The sequence below is a fragment of the Schistocerca nitens genome, chromosome 1, assembly GCF_023898315.1.
Source record: "Schistocerca nitens isolate TAMUIC-IGC-003100 chromosome 1, iqSchNite1.1, whole genome shotgun sequence".
In the NCBI taxonomy this organism is placed as follows: Eukaryota; Metazoa; Arthropoda; class Insecta; order Orthoptera; family Acrididae; genus Schistocerca; species Schistocerca nitens.
In genome coordinates this window covers 118261092-118272945 of record NC_064614.1, presented here as the reverse complement: position 1 = coordinate 118272945, position 11854 = coordinate 118261092, and the positions used below count along the sequence as shown (strand labels likewise).

Below are 11854 nucleotides of genomic sequence, written 5' to 3'. Positions count from 1 at the left end.
CATTAGGGTAATTGGTTATAGGTGTCGGTCAGTGACAGCCAAAATTCTTTCAGTGGGGGCACAATAACCAGTCATAGTGGGACGTCCAGGATTGTGGTGTTTAGGATTTTGTGTGGTATAATAGGGTCCGACACTCATTGATAAATTGAAGTCATATGATTTGTGAAATGTTCAGTTTCAAATTTCTGTACATTTAATTCAAGTTGAATTACCTCGAAGGAAACGGTCTATTGACACATAGTCAACATGGGTTTAGAAAACATCGTTCCTGTGAAACACAACTAGCTCTTTATTCACATGAAGTGCTGAGTGCTATTGACAAGGGATTTCAGATCGATTCCATATTCCTGGATTTCCGGAAGTCTTTTCACACTGTACCACACAAGCGGCTCGTAGTAAAATTGCGCGCTTATGGAATATCGTCTCAGTTATGTGACTGGATTTACGATTTCCTGTCAGAGAGGTCACAGTTCGTAGTAATTGACGGAAAGTCATCGAGTTAAACAGAAGTGATTTCAGGTGTTCCCCAAGGTAGTGTTATAGGCCCTTTGCTGTTCCTTATCTATATAAACAATTTGGGAGACAATCTGAGCAGCCGTCTCCGGTTGTTTGCAGATGACGCTGTCGTTTATCGATTAATAAAGTCATCAGAAGATCAAAACAAACAGCAAAACAATTTAGAAAAAATATCTGAATGGTGCAAAAAGTGGCAGTTGACCCTAAATAATGAAAAGTGTGAGGTCGTCCACATGAGTACTAAAAGGAACTCGTTAAACTTTGGTTACAAGATAAATCAGTCTAATCTAAAAGCCGTAAGTTCAACTAAATGTCTAGGTATTACAATTATGAACAACTTAAATTGGAAAGAACATATTGAAAATGTTGTGGGGAAGGCTAACCAAAGGCTGCGTTTTATTGGCAGGACACTTAGAAAATGTAACAGACCTACTAAGGAGACTGCCTACACTAAGCTTGTCTGTCCTCTTTTTAGAATACTGCTGCACGGTGCGGGATCCTTACCAGGTAGGACTGACAGAGTACATAAAAAAAGTTTAAAGAAAGGCAGCATGTTTTGTATTATCGCGAACTATGGGGGAGTGTGTCACAGAAATGATACAGGATTTGGGCTGGAAATCATTAAAAGAAAGGCGTTTTTCGTTGCGACAGAATCTTCCCTCGAAATTACAATCACCAACTTTCTCCTCCGAATGCGAAAATATTTTGTTGACACTGACCTACATACGGCGGAACGATCACCACGATAAAATAAGGGAAATCAGAGTTTGTATGGAAAGATACAGGTGTTCATTCTTTCCGCTCGCTATACAAGATTGGAATAATAGAGAATTGTGAAGGTGGTTTGATGAACCCTCTGCCAAGCACTTAAATGTGATTTGCAGAGTATCCATGTAGATGTAGCATATCTTAGTGCCATTTTGAGATCTTATCAACATCAGCCTAACATTGGTGCAAAGAACTTCTCATCCTACATTAAAGCAGTCTGGATGATATCTTGTGCTGAAAAGCAACAAGCTGTTACCAGTAAAAGTTCTGCAGTGAACTCTTGCATATTTTTCATAGTTTATGGACAATGTATGTATTAAATACACATAAAAATGCATAGACCTGACCATTATTTAATACGGTTTTTGTGACTTTACCTTGTGAATTCTTAAAATATGGCAAAGTGTGTTAAATGTGACTTCTAACATAGACAACAGGTTGTACTACAGATCATACTGTTACCACATTCTTTATTTCACACTCACAGTCATTGGCTTCCCCAACACAACCATACTGACATCCCAATGTAACCTAGACCTCAGGCTCTGCTACAAATCAGTCTGTCACCACAACCATGATTTTGTTGGAAGATGGGAGATACTATTTCACTCTACCCATCACTGGACCAAATAGCAGTTATATGCTACATTTATTATGGAAACAAACATGAAACTTTTCTAACACCAGTTTCTCAGAGAGAGGCTGTTGCAGTTAATATGAAATCTCAGAGTGTAGTGTGTTTTAACTATAAATGTATGTACAAATCAATGTGTTCCACAATTATGGAATATATTTTGTACTCAGTCAGGGGGGGCAGTCCTGAAATGGGAGGATTTTCTTTTTTTTTCAGAATTTGGTAAAGAATATATAAACAAGTCATGTAAAACCCCCTTCCATACAGACAGCTCGAAATACCAGGAGCCAGAGAAATCTGTTTCACTATAATTCCAAAACAATGAAGGTCAGGTATGAGAATATACAGTAGCAAAAATCACCAGACACTGGTAAGTGCACTGAGGCTTCTGGCTCAAGTTTCAGAACGGGGCTTCCTGAAAACTCCTTAAAAATAAGTTGCAAAACAGAGTTCTAGTTTCAAAATACTATCATCACTTTACTCATTTTAACAGGCAATACAAACAGAAGGAAATGACACATTTAAAACAAATTACAAGGTAAAGGTATGAAAAGTTGAACACCATTTGACATAGTCACAAGAGATTATTTACTATTCCCTAGACAGCTTTCCAAAAATACTTTGACACATATCTTTAATTTCGTCGTTGTCCGTATATTCTGCTGCTAAAATAGCGTTACCAACGGCAACAGTTTCCTTCACAGTGGATGCTTTGACCCATATTCTTCCATTCATTCCAACAGCTATCTCGTGTGGTATACTGGTCCCTAGGATACGCAGCAATGGACAGTTTTTGCGGAGTATTTTCCGTATAAGATTTAAACTACAGCTGAATACGAATCCACCTTCTGGTACAGGGCCAAGCTTGCCCTTCTTCCCATGGGAATCAACACAAACCAGTTCTGGTTCCATATCCTTACTTGGCAATATCAATTTGGCAAATACGATGTCTCCAACTTGAACATTTGGTCGGTTCTTCTTCGTCGCTCCCTCGAAGGCAAGATAGGACAGAGAAGCTTGTTCGCTGGCACCGATGTCAACTTTGAATATGTCACCAGACTTATTAGTTATTGTTCCAACAACTGTTTCTCCCTTGGCTGGTATGTAGCGTTTCTGATGATAACCATCGACAAAATATGTGTTGGCACCTTTTTGCCTGATTATTCCAGACCGTGACACAATCACTTTATCAGTTTCTAACCTAAGCCCTGGTCCTATTACAGATTGAGTTTTACCCGGCGGAGATGGAAGACCTGCAAAATTGTCACCTGGAATAACAACGTCACCCACTGAAACATCCATGGTCCATGTGAGCTATAAAGTCTCGACTAAACCACGCTGTCATATACACAACAGGGAATTGAAATGTGCTTTAACTTGTTGTCAGCGTTAAAACTATTTAATCTGAAGGTTTCATGGAATAGTATATGTTGCACAGATAATATAACTGTTCCTGCCTACCTACTTCTAAACATTAACTGCTAACTGCTTTCATCAAACATCGCACCACAAAACGCTAGCTCCAAAGTTCGTAAACAAAAACTTGTAATCAAAACAAAAGACTGTCGCACACAGTGTGCTACCAACCTCCACTCTCACATTGTGCTAGGAATTCTGGTGGACTTTTAATCTAGGAGGAAAACAAAACAGTTCTGTATTAAAACATCTAATAGACTATTAGCGAGAATCTAAAGATTTTCTAGAAGTCCCTGAAAATCGCTCGCCTTCTCTATTATTTTCCGTAGTCTATGATGATACATTTTTACCTGAACCATTAATTTACTGAGAAAGACACTCAAAGAATAATTTCCTTCTCGTTAAAGTGCAAGAAACAATAAAGAGCAGAAATTTAGTTTTCAACTTACTATACACAATATCCCTGGTTAAATTGTAAACATTCAAAACCCAAATATTTTAAAAAATACATAATATCCTTGAATTGCCTTTGTTATGACAGAGTGGGACTCGAATTTGACTGGTAGGGTTGTGGTGCCTGGCTCCAGGTCGTAGAACATGACACTTGGGAGGAGGGTAAATTTCACGAATGTGATAGCCTTGATTTATTTATCTGTCACGCGTTGTATAGTGAAACTTTAAACCCACTGTGTAAAATAATCTGTCAGTGCGCAGATGCCGAGACGTAAATATTTTGACAAATACCCTTGAATAAAGGTTTGGTGAGTGTGCGTTTGCGTTCTTCTTGTGTATTTTATCATTACATCATAACTATGTACAAAAAGTTTTTAATTATCGGTCTGATGTATGTGTACTATCTCACAACAGTGTGGTCACTAGTATCATGTTAACTGTAGATATAATCTAGCGGGGAAGACCAAATCTCGTAACAGATTAGTGAAATGGCGTATAATACAGTAATTAGTATGTTGTACGTTATAATTGACACATAAATGGAACGAAATATAAGAGCGGTATGAAATCACTGATAAATTTCACTTCAGTGTCCCATTTGACATATGACAACCTATTTGCGATATTTGTTGGAACAATCTTATCTCTATGCGAGCTCTGAATGTGCACAAGCTTTAGAAATATGTTAATTACCTCTGACAACACTATCGTTCTTATCCAAAACCACGTATTCAAAAGTCATGCTGGTTGTTATTCAGTAAGCTGTAGTCGTGTAAGTAGTTGGCGAGTCATTGTTTCATTAATCTCTCAATTACTTTAGAGAATACCAAGAAGAGTGAAGTGGATTAGTAATTTTCATTTTTATGGCTATTAACACACTTGAATAAAGGTATCACTTTTGATATTTTTAATCTTTTGGGGAACACACCCTCAGTGAATGATAAATTAACAACGAGAGCCAAGGGCTCTGCAATTTGTGAAGTAGAACGGATTATAGGTGACACTGGAACATCATCTACGCCAGCTGACATTTTGCATTTGAGGCTTTTAATCACCTTTACTACTTAATGTTCATTGCTAGGAGCTAACCTAGTGCTATATGCTAGTGCACAAAATGTAAGTTTATCTTGATTGATGAGATTTAAGCAAAGTTTTTAGGAAGCATTTATAAAGTAATCATTTATATAATTTGGTAGGTATTTTTTGCCAGTATTGATCTCATCAGCCTGCTTAATTTTTTACAATATCCCACAGAAATTTTGATTTGTTGCCCAGCTTCTTATTATGTTACCATTTCTGAGCAGCTTTTCCCTTGCAATTACCTGTTCATATATTTTCCTATAAGTCTTTTTGTATTGTTATGGTTGTTGAAGTTGTATTGAACAGATCAGAATAACATCAGATGTAGTAAAAAGAAATATATTTAAACATTCTTAAATTCCAAGTTTAGTTGTTTGATCTACTTTTGAACAAAAATTACTTTTTTTTTTTTTGGATGTTTAGAAATTTTTGTGCAGAATGAAAACAGTGCTTTCTGAGGAATGCATTTTTTTCCTTAAAAACTGACGAGCAATATTTATTTCTTCTTCTGTGGTATTTAATGTGATGGTGCAGTAGATACTTTTCTGGTAGGGTAATAATCTAGACACTGTGTGGTGGACAAAGGAAAAATCTCAAATTAATTTACCCCCCCCCCCTCCCCCGCACTTTCCACTCCACATTTGCAATTTGTGTGAAATTACTGTGAAAGTCGACCTAGTTTTCTTTTGTTAACTGAAAACATGTTATATTGTGTGCAGATAGTAAGAACATAGCAACAAGTAGATTTTGTAGTGAAACTTCCTGGCAGATTAAAACTGTGTGCCCGACTGAGACTCGAACTCGGGACCTTTGCCTTTCGCGGGCAAGTGCTCTACCAACTGAGCTACCGGAGCACGACTCACGGCCGGCACTCACAGCTTTACTTCTGCCACTACCTCGTCTCCTACCTTCCAAACGTTACAGAAGCTCTCCTGCGAACCTTACAGAACTAGCACTCCTGAAAGAAAGGATATTGCGGAGACATGGCTTAGCCACAGCCTGGGGGATGTTTCCGGAATGAGATTTTCACTCTGCAGGAGAGCTTCTGTAAAGTTTGGAAGGTAGGAGACAAGGTACTGGCAGAAGTAAAGCTGTGAGTGCCGGCTGTGAGTTGTGCTTCGGTAGCTCAGTTGGTAGAGCACTTGCCCGCAAAAGGCAAAGGTCCCGAGTTCGAGTCTCGGTCGGGCACACAGTTGTAATCTGCCAGGAAGTTTCATATAAGCGCACACTCCGCCGCAGAGTGAAAATCTCATTCCAGATTTTGTAGTGTTCAGCACATAGAGATGTGTTTGTGAACTAATACTACAGTTACCATGTAGTTGGAACTGTATATAGATACTCACTGGGAAATCTTGAACTGTTCAAGACTTTTGGATTCCTTATTCTGACAGCAGCAAGCAGTTAAGTCTGTGGTGGTTTCATTGCAGATTTTCTAAAGGATTCTGATAAGAAAAAAAATGATCCGGTAACTTAATTTAAAACCCATAATTTGATCTCAGTAATTAACATTGCAAGACTGATGGGTGAAGACAATAGGAGTCTAATTGATAATTTTTATTTTATTTTTATTTTTTTTTTGTCGAATCTCAAAGCAAGAAAATAACTGTATATCTAGTAACAAGTGCTCTGTCTGGTATGACAGTTAGAACAAACAAGATAGTGCCTTACTGTACTGATTCTCCTTCTTAAGAACACTTTACAAGACATGATCTGGAATGAAAAAATAGATGTCCTGCAGTTGTTTCACTGTACAAAAACTGCCAAAAATTGGTAAGGAAAGGTAATAAAAGATCAAGGACATGCAGGTAATGTCAGAAATCTGTGATTCTGACAACAGATTTATGGCAATATTGAATATAATGAAATGAGACAGGATGACCAGACTCAGAAAGACTATTAAGAAAGTGCTGTAAATGATCAGTCACAGGTAGCGGATATGTTTGATAATAATTTCTTAAATGGGCTAGAAAATATATAGACAAACAGTTACAGAGAAAAATCAAGAGTGTATGTTGGAAAAGCAGCTCTCTTAAAATCCAATCAAATGAATCACCAATTTCTGCTTCTAAAATTTAAAAAAAATATATACTGTTTGAAAAATTCATCTGAATTTGATTGTGTTACCAATAGAGTACTAAAGATTTTCCCTCATATAAAACATCCTGTCTTATCTGAAACTTGTAATGCATCACTGTATGGTAGTGAAACATGGACTGTGGGAAAACCGGAACAGAAGAGAATCGAAGCATTTGAGATGTGGTGCTATAGACGAATGTTGAAAATTAGGTGGACTGATAAGGTAAGGAATGAGGAGGTTCTACGCAGAATCGGAGAGGAAAGGAATATGTGAAAAACACTGATGAGGAGAAGGGACAGGATGATAGGCCATATGCTAAGACATGAGGGAATGTCTTCCATGGTACTAGAGGGAGCTGTAGAGGGCAAAAACTGTAGAGGAAGACAGAGATTGGAATACGTCAAGCAAATAATTGAGGAGGTAGGTTGCAAGTGCTACTCTGAGATGAAGAGGTTAGCACAGGAAAGGAATTCGTGGCGGGCCGCATCAAACCAGTCAGTAGACTGATTAAAAAAAAGAAAATGCATCACTAACTCAATGCATTTTTTTCAGGGAGACTGAAGTATCCTGTTGTTAAATCTCTCAGTATTGCAACCAAATCTTTTGATCACTAATTCAGTGATACAAAATGTCTCACAGACAGCAAAGTAAAATTTGATAATACACTGAAAAAGGTTCTCCTTGACAACTCCTTCTATTCTATAAAAGAATTTCTATTATAATAATGTTTAAGAGGTGGTGGGTAGTAATTAGAAACTCACTTATGTGTATCATTATTTTTTTAAAAAATGAACTACTTTTAAATGATCAGCATGTAGGCATTTGTGATGCAAATATAAAATGATTCATTCCATGTCATTATGATTTATTGTTCAAATGATCCATGGAGCATGAAACTAACTAGTATCATCAAGTAGAACAGATTTGTGGGGTTCATATGTTAAACAAGGTCATCCATAAAAATAGTCTTTTCATGCTACCTCTGAAATTTGTGTCAGTCAAAAAATCTAGGCGCATTGTATCTTATCTTCCACATATTTATGTGGATGAAGCTCCATTTATCGGTGTCCTTAATAAAGGTGTCTTGTTATCATGTTGGTAATGAGCACAGCTATCACAAATGTGAACTGTGTATGCAAATTGAGAAAAATGCAGTCATTTGGCAGGTTTTGTCACTGCCAGCATAAACCATAATAAAAACACATTAGTTTCACATTTCAAATAAAACTACATAAGACGTGTCAGCATCTCTGGAAATCTACAGGCTATTGACCAGACATCGACAGATGGCTGTAGGAGCTATGAACTGTGAGTTGCAGGACTGTCTTCTCCTTTTCTGTTCCTATCCTCATTGAGAATAAGAACTTGCAAAATTACCAGCACTCTAAAGAAGTTAAGAAGAAATCCCAGTAGAAGGCTATGCTGGTGACACCAGAGGTGCCAGATGTCCCCACAAGCTTAGTTTGCTGAAGCTGTTCTACCCCCTCTGGTTGCAGATGGTAACCTGTGCTCTTGGCACCTATACATATAACTAGGATGAACTTTACCTGATAACTCAATGAAACTGCAATGAATATTACGGTTACATGCCAAAACTGCGGCAACAAATGTCCTCCTGTTCTGCAGTCTGTTTGCTCTCCAAGAAACAAATTTCACTGATGACCCATTTCCAACTCTTCCAGGTTACTGCACCATCTGTTGGAACTGAACTAGCATCAGGAGTGGTCAGTATATTAGTTCGCACAGAGGTAGTCACTGAGTGGATTCCCCTCCATACAACGTTGGAAGCAATAGCAGTGCGAGTGTGAATGACTCCATCAGTCACCATTTGCAGCATCTATTTATCTGCAGATAGGGAAATTAAGTACCTCAATCTGACAACTGCTTTTTCTCCCTCTGTTTCCCTCCTGGGGATTTAAACATACAAATGCCTCCCCGTGGGGAAGTACCATGTCATCTTGTAGGGCTGTCTGGTTGACAACTTGTTCCGATACTCATCTGTCTCTTCTCAATGACAGTACACGCTTTAGTGCCACCCACAGCACCTTTTGCCTTTGTATCTTATGATCCTTTCTACCAATCTCATAGTTTCCCTACAGTGGTTGTTGCTATGCAATGATAATTGTGATATGACCACTTTTTTTGTGATCTGTCACTCCTTATGACCACCTGAGGGACCAATTTCCACATTGGGCTCCCCAAAGCACTAACCTCATCCGCATCCCTTCTGTCAGGTTGTATGGATGAGGTTGTTTAACACATTTCTGCTATGATCACGTGCAGTGCTGGACATTCTGTCTCCTCTTCTACAGTTGGTACAAGAGTGGAACAAAGACAATGCAACAGCTATTTGGGACTATCGAAGGGCCCTGTAACATCTCCAGTTATGCCTTCACGACCCACACTAACATTTTTATGTGGCTCTGTGCAAAGACACACATGAAATTAAACAGAGTAAGAAGGAATGTTGATAGGGATACCTCTCCTCCTTCTGAATGTATACCTCTTCATTTCTGCTGTGGAGCGAGCTCCACAGTGTACTGGGCCACTAAGATAAATTGTTCTTGGTCCCCTCATTTATTGTATTTCTTGTTGTTGTTGTTGTTGTTGTTGTTGTCGTCGTCTTCAGTCCTGAGACTGGTTTGATGCAGCTCTCCATGCTAATCTATCCTGTGCAAGCTCCATCATCTCCCAGTACCTACTGCAACCTACATCCTTCTGAATCTGCTTAGTGTATTCATCTCTTGGTCTCCCTCTACAGTTTTTACCCTCCACGCTGCCCTCCAATGCTAAATTTGTGATCCCTTGATGCCTCAGGATATGTCCTACCAACTGATCCCTTCTTCTAGTCAAGTTGTGCCACAACTTCTCTTCTCCCAAATCCTGTTCAATACCTCCTCATTAGTTACGCAATTTACCCACCTAATCTTCAACATTCTTCTGTAGCACCACATTTCGAAAGCTTCTATTCTCTTCTTGTCCAAACTATTTATTGCCCATGTTTCACTTCCATACATAGCTACCCTCCATACAAATACTTTCAGAAACGACTTCCTGACACTTAAATCTATACTCGATGTTAACAAATTTCTTTTCTTCAGAAACGCTTTCCTTGCCATTGCCAGTCTACATTTTATATCCTCTCTACTTCGACCATCATCAGTTATTTTGCTCCCCAAATAGCAAAACTCATTTACTACTTTGTGTCTCATTTCCTAATCTAGTTCCCTCAGCATCAACCAACTTAATTTGACTACATTCCATTATCCTCATTTTGCTTTTGTTGATGTTCATCATATTCCTCCTTTCAAGACACTGTCCATTCCATTCAACTGCTCTTCCAAGTCCTTTGCTGTCTCTGACAGAATTACAATGTCATCGGCGAACCTCAAAGTTTTTATTTCTTCTCCCTGGATTTTAATACCTACTCAAAATTTTCTTTTGTTTCCTTTACTCCTTGCTCAATATACAGATTGAATAACATCGGGGAGAGGCTACAACCCTGTCTCACTCCCTTCCCAACCACTGCTTCCCTTTCATGCCCCTCGACTCCTATAACTGCCCTCTGGTTTCTGTACAAATTGTGAATAGCCTTCCGCTCCCTGTATTTGACCCCTGCCACCTTTAGAATTTGAAAGAGAGTATTCCAGTCAACATTGTCAAAAGCTTTCTCTAAGTCTACAAATGCTAGAAATGTAGGTTTGCCTTTCCTTAATCTTCCTGTCTCTCTACCAGTGCTTCATGCTGTTGGCCTAGTTGCAGTGTCTTTGAACAGTAATCAAAACATTCTTAGTCTTGGATTTGGACCTAGCCACTGCTTAATGGTCAGAAATGGTGGCCAAAAACTACAGGCACAAGAAGACACCCTCATTCTGCCAATGGCCTTTTCAAAAAGGGTGGAGGACTGGACAGTGGTCCACGGCACTCTTTCCCTGGGATGGGAAAGGCAGAAGAATCAGCAATGATTAACAGTATGGGGATTTAGAAAGCAATGGAAATCACTGCATTAAAGAGACACAAGGTGTATCCATAGGACATGTGGCCTGCAATTCAAAAAATTGTCATGATACCCAGAATCTTTTGCCAGTGGAGAGATAAAAACCACCCATTCAGATCTTCAGGAGGGGAGTGTCAAACAGAAAGTGACCATGAGAAATAAATAACCAATGAAATGCTAACATTCTAAGAGTTGGTGCATCAAATGTCATAAGTTTGAATGTGCTAGGAAAACTAGAAAAAGGGAAATGCCAAGGCTGAATCTAGATACAAAGGGGTCAGTAAAGTGAAGTGGAAAGAAGATAATGATTTCTGGTCACATTAACGTAGGATAATATCAAAAGCAGCAGACGATGGCATAACAGGAGTAGTATTCATAATGAATAGGAAAGTAGGGCAAAGAGGAAGTTATTGTTAGCAATTCAGGGATAAGGTTGTTGCCACCAGAATCAACAGCAAACCAACACCAACGCCAGCAACAGCAATAGCAGTAGTTCAGGTGTATATACGCCAATTTTACAAGCAGATGAAGGAGATATTAAGAAAGTACAGACTGCAACAGTGAGTTGGGCAGTTTGGCAACATTGCTTGTGTTGGTTTTGCGGGAGTGAGGAAAACAATGCTATCACCACCTGGTAAAAAACCGTAAAACATTGTTAGTTAAAATGGAGCAGTGGACCAGAACACAATGTCTTTATGCTGTAAAGATATTTTATAAAAACAGCAACAGTTACCTGATTGCTCAATGTGAATTTTGAAGAGTTCAAGGTTCTTCGTAATAGGTCATCAAGACCTGGTTGAACAGTAAATGAGAGAGGTGGGAGAAGTGGTAGTGGAAAAACAATGTGTATGTCTGAGAATATGGTGACAGTGAGGGAGGCCATTGAACAGAGTCCTTGCTACTCTGTGTGTCC

The 11854-nt window shown here is 38.8% G+C and overlaps 2 protein-coding genes and 1 non-coding gene across 5 annotated transcripts in view; 2 read left to right on the top strand and 1 right to left on the bottom strand.

Moving 5' to 3' along the window:
• Positions 1 to 2368: 2368 nt before the first annotated feature.
• LOC126242420 (exosome complex component RRP40) lies at positions 2369 to 3467 on the bottom strand. Its single transcript, XM_049948086.1, has one exon. It carries the CDS (start codon positions 3218 to 3220, stop codon positions 2510 to 2512), a length of 711 nt encoding a protein of 236 aa, XP_049804043.1. The 5' UTR covers positions 3221 to 3467; the 3' UTR covers positions 2369 to 2509.
• A 421-nt stretch (positions 3468 to 3888) lies between these two features.
• The window catches only part of LOC126242368 (sorting nexin-29), a 182883-nt gene continuing 174917 nt past the window's right edge, over positions 3889 to 11854 (top strand). For 2 of the 3 annotated variants that reach the window (XM_049948083.1, XM_049948081.1), the window contains exon 1: positions 3889 to 4095. The gene's annotated coding sequence lies outside the window, so the exon portion shown is untranslated. The remainder of the gene's footprint in view (positions 4096 to 11854) is intronic. The other variant, XM_049948082.1, reaches the window with a different exon arrangement.
• On the top strand, positions 5982 to 6056 carry Trnal-caa (transfer RNA leucine (anticodon CAA)). The gene has a single exon. It is a non-coding gene; the product is annotated as a tRNA-Leu (tRNA).